This window comes from Triticum aestivum, chromosome 3B, assembly GCF_018294505.1.
Source record: "Triticum aestivum cultivar Chinese Spring chromosome 3B, IWGSC CS RefSeq v2.1, whole genome shotgun sequence".
NCBI lineage: Eukaryota > Viridiplantae > Streptophyta > Magnoliopsida > Poales > Poaceae > Triticum > Triticum aestivum.
The window spans coordinates 91,927,786-91,944,766 of NC_057801.1; the positions used below are offsets into that span (position 1 = coordinate 91,927,786).

At 55.4% G+C, this 16,981-nt stretch overlaps 1 protein-coding gene across 1 annotated transcript; it reads right to left on the reverse strand.

Annotated features, from left to right (window-relative positions):
• Nucleotides 1–1,185: 1,185 nt before the first annotated feature.
• Nucleotides 1,186–6,189, reverse strand: LOC123068826 (ARF guanine-nucleotide exchange factor GNOM). The gene is made up of 2 exons (XM_044491504.1): nt 5,260–6,189; nt 1,186–4,848 (listed from the first exon to the last, which is right to left on the reverse strand). Exons 1-2 carry the CDS (start codon nt 5,932–5,934, stop codon nt 1,303–1,305), a joined length of 4,221 nt encoding a protein of 1,406 aa, XP_044347439.1. The 5' UTR covers nt 5,935–6,189; the 3' UTR covers nt 1,186–1,302.
• Between the last annotated feature and the right edge of the window lie 10,792 nt (nt 6,190–16,981).

The following is a 16,981-nucleotide window of genomic DNA, read 5'->3' on the forward strand; positions in this document are numbered from 1 at the left end:
ACCTCCAGGCTCCAACTCCTCGGCACACAAGCCCGCCTCCTCGTCCTCAGTCCTCGCCGGCGGTGGCTGATCCTGCTCGGGGTTCGCGCGAGGGGAGGACAGGAGCCGCGATGAAGATCCTCGAGTCGCCCCTCATGGGCGAGTTCATCGGCTACCTCAAGTCCAACTGGGGCGGCAACTCGCGGGTGAGCCAGCGCCGGCGCCGGCTGCGGCAGCTGGTGGCGATGGTGCGCGGGGTGGCGGACGCCGCCGAGGCCCGGGCCGCGGTGCGGGGCAGCTCCCTCCACCGCTGGCTGCAGCTGCTGCGGAAGGAGGCGCTGCGGGGGCAGCAGGTGCTCGACGCCACCACCGACCCCTCCGCCGTCGTCGGCTCGGCCAAGAAGTTCCTCGCCGGCCTCAAGTCCCTCTTCGTCTGCAGCGCCGAGGTCGACCGCCTCACCGACGCCGTCGACGCGCTCGAGCGCCTAGCCGGCCCCGGCGCCGACCTCGACATCTTCTTGAAGGTGCTCCAGCTCGACGTCGACATGGACGTCGACGACGCCGCCGCCGCTCCGGCCCCGGCCGCCCCCTTCTCGGCCGCGCATTACGTCGACCAGGGCAGCTACTCCGTCGCCACCGCGCCCGGCGCCAAGAGGAAGCGCGCGGGGAGCTCTAGCGTCGACCAGGCCGGGGACGCCGACGGCGACGCGGACGGGGAGACCGCGCCTCACTCCCACGGCCGGGGCGTCCTCGACCGCGCGTACCGGCACAAGCGCCGGGCCCTGGCGTGCAAGCGGCACACCGGCTTCTTCCCTCCGCCGGCGGGGCCAGACCGCTCCGTGGCGGTGGCGATGGCCATGGCCAGGGTGCGCCGCCGCATCGGGACGCCGAGCCTCGGGCAGCCCTTCTCCCGGATTTCCTTGGAGTGAAGTGAAGTGAAGATCGAGCAGCAAGTATGCGATTTCTCGTGCATTTTTGCTGCTAGTAGAACTGTTGAAGCAGATCAAGTAGTACCACTACTAGTTCGTCCTAGCTACCTAACAGAGTCGTTCAGTCAGCTTTCTAGTTAGCTGCTCGAGATCAAGTACTACGTAATACTAGTTCAACATTTATGGCATGAAATGAAATTGATGTATCAGTTTCGTTCCTTCTGGTTTGCAAGTGCCCCCTCACATTTTACTCAAACTTGACCATGAATCTGACTAGTATATGAAATCCAAGTTATTTATCACAAAAAGTATACTAGTACAGTACATCTGAAATCATCTGCTTCTAACTATAACCTACAATTACGTATTATATCCAGAAGTACAGTTTGTTCATCTAAACTGGGACCAACCTCCCCTCAGAAACCGCTGGAATATCCAACTTGCTTTGTGAACCTTGTACTGCATCATCATAACCAGGGAAAACTACTGACTGAAGTGAAGGCGCGATCTTGTTAACCTGAAGCCATGTTGCTTCCCACAAACTGCTCTCCCCGCCGGCTCTCGTCCTCGATAAGATCCCGCTCGCTTTCATCGCCAGCAGAATGTTCTTGAGTAGCTCTGTGGCAGCCTCTTGTAACTTCTCGGTCCTGCTGCTCCCTCTTACTTTGACTTTCATGAGCTTCTCTACCATGTCCAGTACCTCCACCCACAGCTTACTGAAACCGCTATGTGCCGAAAGATCATTGAGTGACTGCAAGGATAGTTTGGATAACAGTGTTACAGCATGCAAGAGAGACGCCTCCATGCTTCTATAATCCCTTGGCGAGAAATTCTGAGCAATCTCTAGCAATTCATCGAGCAACTGGAAGACAATGTCGAATGACATCAACCACGCCGAAGATGGAACTGATATCCCATCAACTACTAAGCATCTGTGCAACAATACCAGAGCATGATCCCTCACTTGTTCTCGCTGATCTGTGCACACCTTCCGCAGGGCCTGGGCTAGCCGCAGCCACATCTCAGTGATTCCTTCCAACATCCTTTCGGCCTCTCCACCAGCTTCCTTAACCTCATGTGACCAGCGTGCAAGGCAATTCACTGATTCAGCCATTAGGTTCAAAGCATGGATAGATCTTTCAGCAGACCCGAGCCGAGACTGTGCAAACTGTCTCGAGGCCTCCACCGAAAGGACGAAGTTGGCAGGTGAGAGATGTGCCCCCTCAAACATGATGTAAACCAGGGCTTCAAAACCAGCGTCAGAAGCATCAGGATGATGAGCAGTGACACACAGCAAGGAAATGATAGTTTGCCAACCCATCTGAGACTTGATATGTGTTGCGTTATCCTTGACAAGGCATGCAACCTTCTGGGTGATGCTCTCGCAATACGCATCAGCCACACGAGCATCAAGTTTCAAGATTAACTGAAGCGACCTCAGTAGATCATCCACGAGGTTCTCCTTATAAGGAAGCAAACGCTGGCAGATGTCCAGGAGGCCAAAAACAGCTTTCTCCACCAGATTACAGGGCATTACTGTGGACTGAACAATATGAGTTATGTGCTCATAAACATCACGCCATAAGAGAACAATCCTGTCTCTGTTGTTTAATGTGACGGCAACAATAAGCTCTAAGCAGATGACTGCATTGCTTTCAACATCTATTGAGCTGGTGATCTTCTGAGGTCGGCCTGCTGCTTGAATGAGGGCTCTTGCCAGATTCAAGAGCGAGTCAGCTTGTAAGAATTTGCTCTCGGTGAAGATGGTACCTATTTGGCACTTCTTGATGGTCTCTGAAGCATTCCTCTGAGCAGCAAGTTGCTCCTCTGTTGGCTGGAACCTTTGCTCTTCAGCATCTAAATACAGTAGCTGGGTGAACCTCCCCATCAGCCCATATGTTTTCTTAGGAATCCTGATTGGCTCAACTTGAGGGGCAGCGGGAGATGAGGAGGAAACCTTGCTAGGCAACGAAGCAGAGAAGGACTCCTGATCACCAGCTGTACCGTTGGTGAGACAAGAAGGAAGGAGACCTATCTTATGGAATCTTAAAATGCAATCTACAATGGTCCTCCATCCTCTGTTTATGTGATCACCATGAGTTGCTGCTATAGTGAAAAGGGCCTCTGTTGCCATTCTAGCCTTGGCATCCTCACCAAAAGCTGTTGCAGGATCATCAAAGGCGATCGACAAAATGGTGAACTTACCAAGTGCCACAACAAGATCATTCAGCACATCATTAAGATGATAGAATGCAGCCAGCTTTGCCACTGACAGAAACCCATCAATGCATCTTGTAAGAATCTCTTCTTGCTCAACATTATCAAAGATCACTGAGATAGCAGCAACTGTTGGCCTGGCCATGATAAGAAACATGTCATGATCAAGAAAAGGATAGGAGTGACAAGCAATGTAAGCTGATGCCCTCTTTGACTTAAACATCAGATCAGCCCAGCGGCTGAAAGACATCTCTGAGCATCCAACTCCTTGCTCGGGAATGGTTTTGATTTCATTTCGACAAATAGAATAATATAGCTCAGATAAAAATCCCCTTGGAAGATCATTCCCACCATTGATACGGCGATTGTTCCTAATAAAATCTTCTTCTGACATCTTATTCTTAACCCGTACATTGTGTTGGTCCGTGTTGAGCAAGATTACTGAGTACGACAGCACCAGAGCAGCATCCCGGTTAACGAACAAGTCTGGTGACTCTTCATAGTACCTATCAGAAAAGGCCTCAAGAATCCTTTGTATCTTCTGTGATTCACCAGGCAGCCGAAAGGTTTCCAAGAAGAGCCTTAAGGCAGCATCCAAGTTCAACTCCTTGAAGTCGAAGGTTCTAGAAAATTCATGAAGGACCTGAATGGAGAACTCGTCATGATTCCCCAGATAGTCCCCGAGAAGATTCTTGTCTAATCCAGGCGAGTAGCGGAAAAACAGGGCAACACTTTGTGGATCAAGTTTTTCAGGCAAGAGATGAGCAGCTTGCAGGTACTCAAAGCCCTTCCTTTTATCGCTATTAAAATGTTCAACGCCAACCATTAGCTTTCTCTTGATGCTTTTCTGCTGGTTAACAAATCTAACCCATTGATCAGGATCATCAATGTTCTCACACTTTAACTGCCAAAAGGAAAAATATTCACTTAATTCTTGCACTGGCTGCTGGCAGTGCTGAGGTAAATTACCAATCCTCTCTGCTATTGCCTGAATGACAGCAAGCAAACCATCCAAAGCAAGCAAATTTAATGTTGACAAGGTACTCTCCTCAGGGAATGCACTTTTGGACAGAACATTAACCAGGTCTTCAAGAACATTAGAGCACTGTAAATCACAATCCATATTTGTATACATCTCGACCATAAAATCTTTCTGCTGGCAAAAATCCACTAGAGTCTCCAGGGCAACTTCCTGCTGCTGGTAACTAGCTCCATATCTACTCTGGGTTAGCCTAAGGATCACACACGCAAAGAAAGCCTCAATTTGCAGCTTCAGTTCCCGACGTAAATGGTAGAAGAGTGTAAAAATAACACTGCATACGGTCGACAGAATCAAGGGGCTATCTGACAAGCCAAACTGCATTAGATTGCAGAACAGTTCATCTTGTACAAAAGCCAGTAGTTTTGGGTGTCTCTGTATGGACGAAGCTGACAGCTCAATAGCAGAATTGATCAACCCCAGAGCAAAGAGTGGTATATCCTCGTCAAAGTCAATTGGATTCATATTTGGGTCGACCTGACTGTCTTCTGCTATGTTCAACAGAGAGCACAAAAATTGCAATATTTCTACCATGCAAGGAACCCCAAACAGCTCCATCATGGCCTTGTCTTGCACAACACCAAATTCACATCCAACCTCATCCTGTGAGCTACTCAAGCACACAGAATCGCTCCCGTTCCCCATTTCGCTAGCACTTGAAGCTTCGTTCTTGCTACCAGCAATCTGCATAAAAACTGCTATCATGAGTGTAATGCATTTTAACTTTCTAATTGGTTTCTACTGGGACATATGAATACTCTTAGTTGTTAGTGCTAAAATGTTTCTTTCTAAAATAACTTGTAAAATACTCGACATTGACTAAAGGCCTGTAAAAGCTGAACTCGATATTTTTAACTGACAAGGAATGGAAAACTGAACTCAAATTACAACGTCAGATTAGGTGTACACGTTCATTCTTTTTGGTACTACTAAGACTTATACATTCATTCATTCACACTATCCTATATGAGCATCGCGAGTTAAATTATACTCCCTCCGTTCTAAAATAGATGACTCAACAATGTCGGTGTTCCCAGTGTGCAAGTATGCAAATAGCAACACAAAACTCGGATGGTTAGATAGAGGTGATCACACCTTGTGGTCTGCAACCGCGGTGGGATCAATGTCGGGCAGGCGGGCGAAGACACACCGGACCACCTCCTGCATGGTCTGCCGGGACACGCGCTGCAGCAGCTCCCCCTTGGCACCGGCCTGCTGCACGACGCGGAAGCAGGTGTTGACGATGTCGCAGACGTGGCGGTTGGAGAGCGCCGGCGCGGCGCGGCCGCGCACGCAGGCGAGCAGCACCTGCAGCGCCCTGGCCAGGACGGCCTCCTCCGACGCCGCGTCGGTGACCTCGAAGCGGCACCCCGCGACGGCCTCCACGACGGCGGACATGGCCTCGACAGCGTTCGGCGCGTCGGGGCCGACGAGGTCGAGGGAGAGCATCTTGTGGAGGGACGAGAGCGCGGCGCCCGTGGCGGGCGCGCCGGCCTCGTCGGAGCGGACGACGTCGAGGAAGGGGCCGAGGTAGAGGAGCGGCTCGACGTCCCGCCACCGGCGCGTGCCCCACGCCGCGGCCGCGCGGCGGAGGGACTTGAGGCCCGCGACGAGGGGGTGATCGAGGGGGTCGTCGTCGCCGCCGGCTGCCCAGCGGACGTTCCGGCGCATGATGGCGAGCACCGCGGCGACCTCCGACGTCACCACGCACGCCATGGCCGCGTGTGACGCGCTGGGCGACGGCGACTGCGGCGGCGGCGGTGCGCGCATGGATCTGTGTGAGTGCGCGCGGTGCCGCGGCGGGGGGTACAGAAGGAGGCTCAATTTGGTAAAGGGATCTGGGGAGGGGACGGTGATGCGTGATCGTGCAGTGTTGAAGTTTCCTTTTCTTTTCTTTGACGTTTACCCTTTTTCCAGGTCGAAGAAAGTGTACGTAGGAGTACTGAAATGCTCGCGTTTGTCTTCAGTCCAAGCTGTTGAGTTGACCAGTGATGCACACGTAGATGTGACGTTGACGCGTGGACTATGTGACTCGATCTATCTCTCCACTGTTCTCTTGTTCTCTCTACCGCAAGTGGCATCCCAACGCCGGCCTGTAAATTTCTCAGGTACATGTCAGTTTTTAGGCCAACTCCAGCGCACGATCCCAAATAAACATTTGTTTTGCCCGGATTCTGTCTGTTTGCGTAGGGCAATGGGGTCGTGTTCGGGCCTGTTTTGGGATGTGGCGGCCGTGCGCTCAACGCGCGGACGCATCCTTCGGCCCCATCCTGTCCTCATCGTTTTTCAAAGGCCAATATGTGAAAGCACGACCAAGTTCAGGCCAGCAGCCCCGGTTCACGCCGGCAACACAACCATACACGTCCTCGCGGCAACGCAGCCAGCGGCCCCAGTCCTCGCCGGCAACACAGTCAGCGGCCAGCAACAGAGCCAGCCTTCAAAATGAATAGTTTTATCGCTGGCAACAAAGCTAGCGGCTGGTAACACAGCCAGCCCTCAAAATGAATAGGTTTCTCACCGGCACACAGCCAGCGGCCGACACCCATGCCAGCCTCCAAAAGAACGGCCATGGCCGAACAGACGACCTAGTTCAAGCCGTCAGCATCGAACATCTCCTTCTGCCTGGCCTCGAACCAGCTCCTCATCTTCTCGCTCATCTTGCTCAAGTCCACGCTCATGATCGCTAGGGCCACCTCATTTGCTTTGGTTGCGGCGTCGGTGGCCTTGATGTCGAGTTGCCTCTGCCTGGCCGTGACGTTGGCGGCCTCGATGTCGAGCTGCCTTTGCCGGGACGCCTCCTCCATGTCGATCTTCCTCTTCTTGGCCGCCTCCTCCATCTCAAACTTCTTCCTTTGAAGCTCTAGGTATTGCTTCATTTGCTCGTCCTTGCTTTGTCGCTTTTTCTCGTCCCTCACATCCTTTTGAGACATCATGTCGTGCAAAGTCTCATGCAAGGCCATGGATGACGCATCACATATGTAGTCCACCTTGTAGTTGGTCTTGCCCCTCGGCCTCTTCAACGCCTCACCATCTCCACCTCCGGCAAACGCAGCCGCCTTCTTGCCTCTCTTCCTTTGAAGTTCACGGTATTGATCTTTGAACTTTGGGCAATTATGATGAGCGTCCAACAATGCGTAAGAGTGAATGGCTTGTCATTGTGCCGGGCCTTGAATGCTTCCAAAGATTGAAATGCCTACACCACATGATCAACAACAATTGAACATGCAAACATATATAAGGCCGAAGCCTCATGGCCGTAGCAACAAAAGAACTAGGATGAGGAGAGCATACCAAGTCCCAAATGCCGAGACCACTCACGGGCCGTGCTTCAATGCTCTCAAGTGTGGTACTTTGCACTCTTGTTGGATGAACAACCATCTCTTTTGAATCGAGGTGATGCCACGGTTACTCGAATTTGGTAGGGCTCAAACAGCTTCCTTTCATGGAATGTTTTGTGGACTCTCGTCCAAAAAACAAGGCCCTTTTGTTGCGCACCGGTCATCTGATCTTGGCTAATCTCCATCCAACATTGGCAAATCAACTTGTCCTCGTCTTATGAATATGAACCCGTGCGAATGCTCTTATTCCTCTTTTGTGCTTCCCTTTTTGGGTGATCTCGTCGATGAACAATGGCTCACCCCCAATATCAATATCAATGCCATCTTCTTAATCACCATCACCTTTGCAATGGATGTCATCGTCTTCATGCCACGAGTCAACATGGTCGTAGTCAGCATGGTCGTGGGCCTCTTCATCCGCAACGTACTGGGCGCGGCCATCCTGACTTTGGGTCTCATCGGGATAGTAGGCACCGCCATGCCCACCCTCGTAGATCACATGCTCCATCAACTGGTTGTAGAAGGGGTCGTCGACCGTTGGCATTGGTGTTGCCATTTCGTCGAACAGGACGCGGGGCGATGTCATGGTGCCCGTAAATGGTGGTCGTGCTTGCTTTCTTTGCATCTCGACGGCCGGCCGGCCGCCGCTGCTGGACCCCGGCGTGACGTTGAGGTCAATGATGGCCGAGGGGCGCGGGGTGGACGGCGCGATCACGCTAATGTCCGGCGACCCCGAAAAACGGGTCTGGCCATCGTGCCTTGGCGGGGGAAAGCCGGGCGACATAAGCGTGGTCCGCGACGTCGGCGACGAGCCATGCTGAGGCCTGGCGACCAACGAGCCTGTGCTCGCCGGGCCTACGGTCGCACAAGAGAAACCCGCCGGACGGTAAAGGCCAAGCATTATGAGGGCGTGCGCTTTGTTTATGATGGCCTCCTTCTCGTCGACCTCGGCCTTGCACCGCGCGGCCTCCATCGCATCGTGCTCGGTGGCGAACTTGGTTGCGACGGTCTTGCCCTTGACGATCGCCCTTTGGTTCCTCCTTCGTCGATTCCGTGTCCATCTTGGCGAGCTCCTCCGACGTGCATTCCGACCGTGGCTTCCTTGGACCCTTGGTGTAGGTGTACAAAAGTAGGGGCCTAGCTTTTGACTCCTTTACTTGTGCACGGACAGTTAGAGCAAGGCAGGGAAGGGAAGCCGGAGAAAAGCCAAAGCCACAGAGACAAGCAAAGCAAACAACAAAGGACCAAGGCCACAAAGGTCGCACGGGCAATGCAGGTTGCCCCGGCAAGGACCCTTGCCGAGGGAGGCCTCAGCAGCCCCGGCAAGACCCTTGCCGGGGCAGCTCGTCCTCACCCGCCGAGCGAGCCACCTTCGAGCCCACCAACACTGAGCAGTCACGTTGGGACAGGTTCAGGAGTTACCTCCGTGGTGGCATGCAGATCTTTGTGAAGACAAAGAGCAATCGAGATCAAAGGAGGATAGGAAGGCAACCATCCTCACCGTAGGAACCCACAGGGCCTCCCGGCAAGATCCTTGCCGGGGAAGCCAGCGCACCGCGGCAAGACCCTTGCCGGGCCACCCGGCAAGACCATCGCCAAGCGCCCCGGCAAGGCCACTACAAGGCCCGCACCAGCCAAGTTCCTACCGCCGTTCGCGTGCAGCCACCGACCCAACCAGTCGGGCAGGCGCCTGCGTGGCAGCATGCAGACCTACGTGGAGGCTCCACCACCACGCCACCTCAACTGCCTGCCTGCCTACATGGCGCTGCATGCGTCGATGGCTGGGGCGCGTGTCGAAGCCAGGAGAGGCGGCGACGGACGGGACAGGCCTCGCCCCTGTTCCCCAATAAAGTGAAGGACACCTAAGCCCGCATTTAATGCGTCTTGTCCTGTAATACTAGCGATAACCTCACAACGCTGTGGCACTTTCCACCTCCTGTGTGCCACTGTGGCAGCCCCTTTCGCCTATAAAAGGAGGCCCATGGCATACTGAGAGGGGATTCGACTCTTTTGAACCTCGCAGCACCCGGAGCTAGTTCAAGAGCTCAAGAACCCTAATACAACCACCAAAGCAGGATCGTAGGGTTTTACGCACCTTTGTGGCCCGAACCTGGGTAAATCCCCTTTGTGCCATCCTCTAGTCCCGCTCTTCTCACGATTCCGCGCCCTGCAACCGTAGAAGGGATTCCAGTGATCCCATAGGTGTCGTTTTCCACCGACATCTTTGGCGCGCCAGGTAGGGGGCGCAAAATTGTGAGAATCTGGCCTAGGGGTAGGCCTAGTAGTTCATCATCGCCACGGCATCTGCGGAGAAAGCGATCCAAAGGGCGGCGCTGCCCGTTGACGCGAAGGATGCCGAGGCGGCAGCGAAAGAGCTAAGTCATGCCAAACTTTAAAGTTTTTATCCTTAAATATAAGGTTGTTGTCCTCGATGGTTCTGCCTATGTATGAGAAACCTGTACGCGAAGGGGCCCTCCTGCCATTGGCAACGCCCTTGTTCTGTTTCAAGCCCGCTCAACAGTTCGAGCGGTAACGTCGAGAGCGGCAGGGTAGCCTTCCGCCACCAGCTACATTCTTGTCTCTGACTCGAGTCAAGCTCGACAGATCGAGCGGCCGTGCTAGGGGCGGTAAGGTGCTTCGCCGGCAGCAAGCATACCCGGCAGGCCAGTGAGGATCCGTCGTCAAGGCGCCGCCCCGGGTTTACGCGCCGGCAAGCTTACCCTGTCGACGTGGGGCATACATACAAAGGAAAATCTAACAGGAAAATAACATGCATAGTCTCACGGGTACTGCAGAGTCATATTACATAAATTGCCGCCGCGGTTCTAACTAAAGATAGCATTCGTCTTGGTCATCAACCTACAGCGGCGATAAGAAACAAGGTGCTCAGTCCCGGCGCTGGCCCTCCAACCTCTTGATTTTGTTGATGCGGCTGAGGATGGGCTGGATACGCTCGTTGAGCGCTGCGATGTCAGCATCCTCCAGCAAGCTCTTCAGCACCACTTCAAAGTCGAGGTCAGGATGCCAATGCGCTATCTTGACGAGCACCCTGGTGATGGCCCCCTGGCAAAGAATTCGGGATTCTTCGGCAAGGGAGGCCGCCCGGTTGGAGTGGAGCCGCTTCAAGGCGCCAACGACCCTCTCAAAGTATATGGTCAGGCTGGCGTTGGGGCTCAGGTACACTTTCGGGGCGTACTCCATGCCCGACACCCCCATGATGGCCAGCTGGTCGGCCGCCGAGTTTGCGACGGTGGCAAGGCACTCAAGCCAGCGTTTCTCGCCCGCCTTGTGATCCTCAAGGTTGGCGGTCTCGTTCCTCAGCAGCTGCTTCTCCGTCTCCAGCTCCCTTGTCAGGAGTCCCTCCCGGGTCAAGGCCCCCGACAGCACCTCCTCGAGCTCTCCCAGCTTCCGCTTGAGATATTTAATGGAGGCATTGGCCTCGGAGAGCTCTCCAAACTTGCCACTGATCTCGCCCTGCGCTTCTGTCAGGGCACCGTTGAGCGTGTCCTTTTCTTGGGACAGCTTCAGAGTTTGATCCTCCAGCTCCTTCACCTTGCCGGCGTGAGCCTGGGCCAAGGCGTTGAGTGCTTCCTGATGCCTCCGCTCTAGCTCTTGGGTCCGCTGCAGGACGATCTTGTCCACTTCTTCGTCTTTGTCGCAGGGAGTGGCGGCAAGTTTCTCCTCGCGCGCGGCAAGGTCCTTCTCCTGGGACCTCAGGACGGCCTCATGCTGGGACCGGGCGGCCGCGGCCTCGTCGGCCAGTTTCTTCGCCGTTACCTGGGCCTTCTCGATGTCGGCCAGCCTCATGGTGAGCTCCAGGTCGTGCCTGGCTAGCTCGCCCTGAGTGGCCTTCAGCTCGTCCTGGGCCTGGCGCCACCAACCTTGTGCCTCGGCGACGCGCTCCTCAAAATCAGCCTCCACTTTCTCGACCACTGCCGCCTTGGACTTGGCCTTGTCCAGGCGAGCGCGGTGGAGAGCCTAGAGTCTTCGGAAGTTGGTGCCCATGGCCCGGAGCAGCCGCTCCTCCTGGGAGTCATCGCTGTCGACGCTCGGCTCATCAACAATGTCAAAACCGGCGGCGGCGAGCACCTCGTTGTCGAGCAATTCCCCCTCGACGGGGGCTCTGGAGCTTGATGCACCTGGAAGGTGGACGAAGAGGTTCTCGCTCACCTTCAGGTACTTGCCGGAGCCAGAGGCAGCGGAGGAGGAGGGCTGGTCATCGACCACCGCTTCCTTGGTAGTGGCCTTGCCGGTCCCCTCGGCGGGCCCCTTGCCGGGCTCCTCGGCGCGCTCCTTGTCGGAGCCTTCAGTAGGCCCCTTGGCGGCATCTTCGGCGGCGCCCCTGACGCTCTCCTCGGCAGCAATCTTCTCTGCCTCCGTCGCAGCCTCCGCGGCGACGTCCTCGATGGTAGTGTCGACGTCCTGTGAAGGAGGGCCTGGACACCGAGAAAGATACGGGATGGAGCCAAGATAGAAAGCCGGTGAGAAAGAAAGGAAAAGAAGAATGTAAACAAATAAAAAAGACAGGTAGCCTACCTGTGCCAGGCTGCGAGGCGGAAGCCCTCTCTCCGCCAAGATCCGGCGCCAAAGGAAGGCCACCAGCGCCTGCGTTCTCCTCTTCCTCCTCCGTGTGCATGGCCTCGGGGCTTGGTGCCCTTGCCGGAGACGCCCCTCGGGGCGGTGTGGTTGACAGAGGAGGCACGATAGGAGAAGCCTTCATGGCTCCCCTTGCTGCAGCTCCCCTCCTGCATCCATGGCATGGTTAGCACTGAAGCGTCATGCATAACACGCGCTGATGGAAGGCGGATGATGGACTCACGCTGGGGGCTGGGCCGGGGGCTGCTGTCCGGGCTGCTCAACACCACCAGTGGCGCGCTAGAGGTGCCTGCCGGGGGCTGGCTACTCGCCGACATCCGGGCCCTCTTCATCCTCTGGGCCAGCGTCTCCACATCCCTGCAAAATGAAGGCAAGTGAGTGACACCATCGGGGGATGTGCGAGGAATGAGGGAGGAAAGCAGAGGCTTACTTGTCATCTGCTTCCTCCTCCTCCTCCTCCTTCGGTGCCTTCCTTTTCCTCGCCGGGCTGGGTGACCCAGAGTATCTATCCGGGCTGAGGGGCCCGAAGTCGAAGGCAATCCCCACGCCAACATCTACCGGCAACGGGGAGGGCGGTGGCGTCTGGGCACGCCCGGACGACGAGGAAGCAAGTGTCTTCCTCCTCGCTGCCTCGTCCTCCACCATTTTCTTTGTCACCGCGGCCCTCGTTTGACGCGTCACCGCTCCCTGCACCAGCCGCAGCTGCGCAGCCCGGCCAGGGCGAACCGACTCGTCGGAAGCAGCCCGCCGCAGAACTCGCCCCCTCCCGATGGCCGGAGGGACGGATGCTGTAATCTCCTCCTCTTCCTTCGAAGCCCCATCGACGACGTTCTCGACAAGGGGGGCCCCGGCGCCAGCGCCACTGGCCTCCCCAGCGGCCGCCGCCCATCGGGAGAGCTCCTCCTCCTCCGCTTCCGCCACAGCACTGTCCATCGTGCCACCGGCGCTGCCGGCCTCCACAGCAAGCATTGCCGACTCATCGGCAAGCCTTGCCTCCCGCAACCTGCGGGCGATATAGTCCAACTCCACCTGATAAGTGTCTTGAACAAGTCGCGGCTCGTCGATGACATATGCCTCGTGCAAGGTGTCGAAGAACTCCTGCACCCTGAGCTCGTCAGGCTCGACCCACCTCGGGTCGAGGCCATGCGCATTAAAGAGTGGCATCATGGCGATGATATCCGACCGACGAGAGTTGTTGCTGAGCGGGACCACCCCCGTCAGCAACTTGAAGACGGGCTCCTTGCCAACCTTGCCCGGCCTTCGTGGCAGCCCTTGCTACCTTGTCGGACCGCTCCACCTCGCCCTCTTCATTAACCTCGAGCTAGAAGATTCGCTGGCAGAGATGAGCATGCCTCAGCACTGTCAGGTTATGGTCGAGGCCGGGGCGGAGCCGCATGATATCAGCAACATTCACAAATAGCCAGGCCGGCCTCCCCTTGTCGTGCAGAGGGGAAATCCGACGGTGGATGAAGTCCGCGCCGATCATCTCGAGGGTGAGCCCGGCCTGGGTAAGCCTGAGGATCCTGGTGGTGGCGATCATGAGTTTCTCATCGTTGACGTCGACGTCGCCCCAGTCCTTTCCCCGGACTGGCGCCACCTGACGGACTTCACAGAACGTCGGCGGTCTCTCCTCCTCGATATAGCACCACCGGCCCCGCCACTCTTCCCACCTCTCCTTCATGGCGCTGTCCGGGTATGCTTCTTTGGCCCGTGGAATCCAAGTGACGCTGCCGGTGATGGCGCTACCCTTTTGGATCCGAGGGGAGAAATAGTGGCGGAAGAGCGCCGTGTTGGGATGCACCCCGACGAAGCCCTCGCAAAGGTGTGCGAAAAGGGCCATACACGCCACAACATTTGGGGTGAAATCCAGGAGGTGGAATCCGAAGGTGTACATCATGTCCTTGAAGAAATCAGAGAAAGGGGGACAGAGCCCGCAAGAGAAGTAATCAACGAAGAAAGGGTACCGATTTGGGGAGGGCCCCGCGCTGGCAGGGAAGACATGTGTGGCCAGATGCCCCATCGTCTTTCCCCCCGTCTTCACTCCCCACAGGGTCTTGAAGTACTCCCGGAGCTTGGGCACGTCGACCGTCAAGGGGAAGAGGGCGAACTGCGCCCGTCGCGCCACGAGCTCACTCTCCAACGGTTCCGCCGAGCCGGCATCCTTGGCTGCCCCCTTTCCTTTAGAGGTTTTGGGCGCCATTGCGGTCGCAGAGAGCAGGGGATGGCAGAAGCGCGTCAGCGATGATCAGAAGCAGGGGGCTCGAGGAAGAAGAAAGGGGACGGCGGTTTCAAGATGGAGGGAGGCGCAGGAAAGGGGAAAAGTGAGCAGCGCGCCCGCGCTTATCCTTTTTTATGGGGAAGATGCGGGCCGCCTCCTTTCCCATTAACTGCGACGCAACGCATGCGTGCGGTTTCCATCCCACGCATGGCTCCCACGTCACGCACGCGCACGACCCCCACGTCGCGTGTTCAACGCGGGTCGTGGGGAAGCGCAGCGGGCAGAACAGTGGCTGCGGTAAAATCCACCTCCACTGCCCGCGCACCGTTCTGGGCCTGGCCCAAAAACATGCTGCGCTTATGTGTGACCCAGGCCCGGGGGCTCCTGTCGGTGTACAAAAGTAGGGGCCTAGCTTTTGACCCCTTTACTTGTGCATGGACAGTCAGAGCCACCTGCCACAACCACGCATGAGCAAGGCAGGGAAGGGAAGCCGGAGAAAAGCCAAAGCCACATAGACAAGCAAAGCAAACAACGAAGGACCAAGGCCACAAAGGTCGCACGGGCAATGCAAGTTGCCCCGGCAAGGACCCTTGCTGAGGGCGGCCTCAGCAACCCCGGCAAGACCCTTGTCAGGGCAGCTCGTCCTCACCCACCGAGCGAGCCACCTTCGAGCCCACCAACGCTGAGCAGTCACGTTGGAACAAGGTTCGGGAGGCACCTCCATGGTGGCATGCAAATCTTTGTGAAGACAAAGAGCAATCGAGATCAAAGGAGAATAGGAAGGCAACCATCCTCACTGAAGGAACCCACAGGGCCCCCCGGCAAGATCCTTGACGGGGAAGCCAGCGCGCCGCGACAAGAGACCATCGCCAAGCGCCCCGGCAAGGCCACTGCCAGGCCCGCACCAGCTAAGTTCCTATCGCCGTTCACGTGCAGCCGCCGACCCAACCAGTCGGGCAGGCGCCTGCGTGGCAGTATGCAGACCTACATGGAGGCTCCACCACCACGCCATCTCAACTGCCTGCTTGCCTACATGGCTGTCACGCCCAATATGCGATACTATCCTAAAGAGACTCGAAGGTCCCACCAAGGATAGAACCGCATATTGAAACGCTTTTGCAAGGTGGATATCATTACATCAACATTACATAATAGATGGGGATACATACAAAAGGCATACAATGCCACACGAATACAACATCACAATACATAAGAGCAACATCCGACTACGGATGAAACACAAACAGAAACTCAAACGACATCCACCCTGCTAGCCCAGGCTGCCGACCTGGAACCTATCCCCTGATCAAAGAAGAAGCAGAAGACGAAACTCCAAAATAAGCAAGCATCACTCTCGCGTCAAGATCATCGCATAACCTGTACCTGCAACTGTTGTTGTAGTAATCTGTGAGACACGAGGACTCAGCAATCCCATTACCATGGGTATCAAGACTAGCAAAGCTTAATGGGTAAGGAATGGATAAGTGGTGAGGTTGCAGCAGCGACTAAGCATGATATGGTGGCTAACATACGCAAATAAGAGCGAGGAGAGAGCAAACGGAACAGTCGTGAAGCTAGCAATGATCAAGAAGTGATCCTGAACTCCTACTTACGTCAAACATAACCCAAAACCGTGTTCACTTCCCGGACTCCGCCGAAAAGAGACCATCACGGCTACACACACGGTTGATGCATTTTAATTTGTATCTGGTGTCAAGTTCTCTACAACCGGACATTAACAAATTGCCATCTGCCACATAACCGCGGGCACGGCTCTCGAAAGTTTAAACCCTGCAGGGGTGTCCCAACTTAGCCCATCACAAGCTCTCATGGTCAACAAAGGATATTCCTTCTCCCAGGAAGACCCGATCAGTCTCACAATCCCGGTTTACAAGACATTTCGACAATGGTAAAACAAGTCCAGCAAGATCGCCCGATGCGCCAACATCCCGATAGGAGCTGCACATATCTCGTTCTCAGGGCAACACCGGCTGAACACTACGTACAACTAAAACCAGACCTCAAGTTTCCCTGAGGTGGCGCTACAAGTGGCTCTGGTTCGGACCAGCACTTAGAGAAGCACTGGCCCCGGGGGGGGGGGGCTAAATAAAGATGACCCTCGGGTTGGCCGACCCAAGGGATGGGTATAGGTGGTGGTGAGGCAAATGGTAAAACCAACGTTGGACCTTGCTGGAGGAGTTTTATTCAAAGCGAACTGTCAAGGGGGTCCCATAAATCACCCAACCGTGTAAGGAACACAAAATCAAGGAACATAACACCAGTATGACAAAAACTAGGGCGGCAAGAGTGGAACAAAACACCAGGCATAAGGCCGAGTCTTCCACCCTTTACCAAGTATATAGATGCATTAATTAAATAAGAGATATTGTGATATCCCAACATAATCCTGTCCATCATGGAGCAATCTTCAACTTCACCTGCAACTAACAACGCTATAAGAGGGGCTGAGCAAAGCGGTAACATAGCCAAGCAACGGTTTTCTAGGAAGGGCGAAAAAGGTTAGAGGCTGACATGGCAAATTGGGAGGCTTGATCAAAAAGAGATAGGTAGCACAGCATAGCGATAGAACGAAGCAACTAGCATAGCAATGATAGTAATGAGATCCAAGGTGACGGTCATCTTGCCTGAAATCCCGCAAGGAAGA

Coding starts and splice junctions, on each gene's coding strand:
- LOC123068826 (XM_044491504.1), bottom strand. CDS start 5,934: ATGCGCGCACCGCCGCCGCCGCAGTCGCCGTCGCCCAGCGCGTCACAC. Junction 4,849..5,259: donor CCGCGGTTGCAGACCACAAG/GTGTGATCACCT, acceptor GTTTTTATGCAG/ATTGCTGGTAGCAAGAACGA.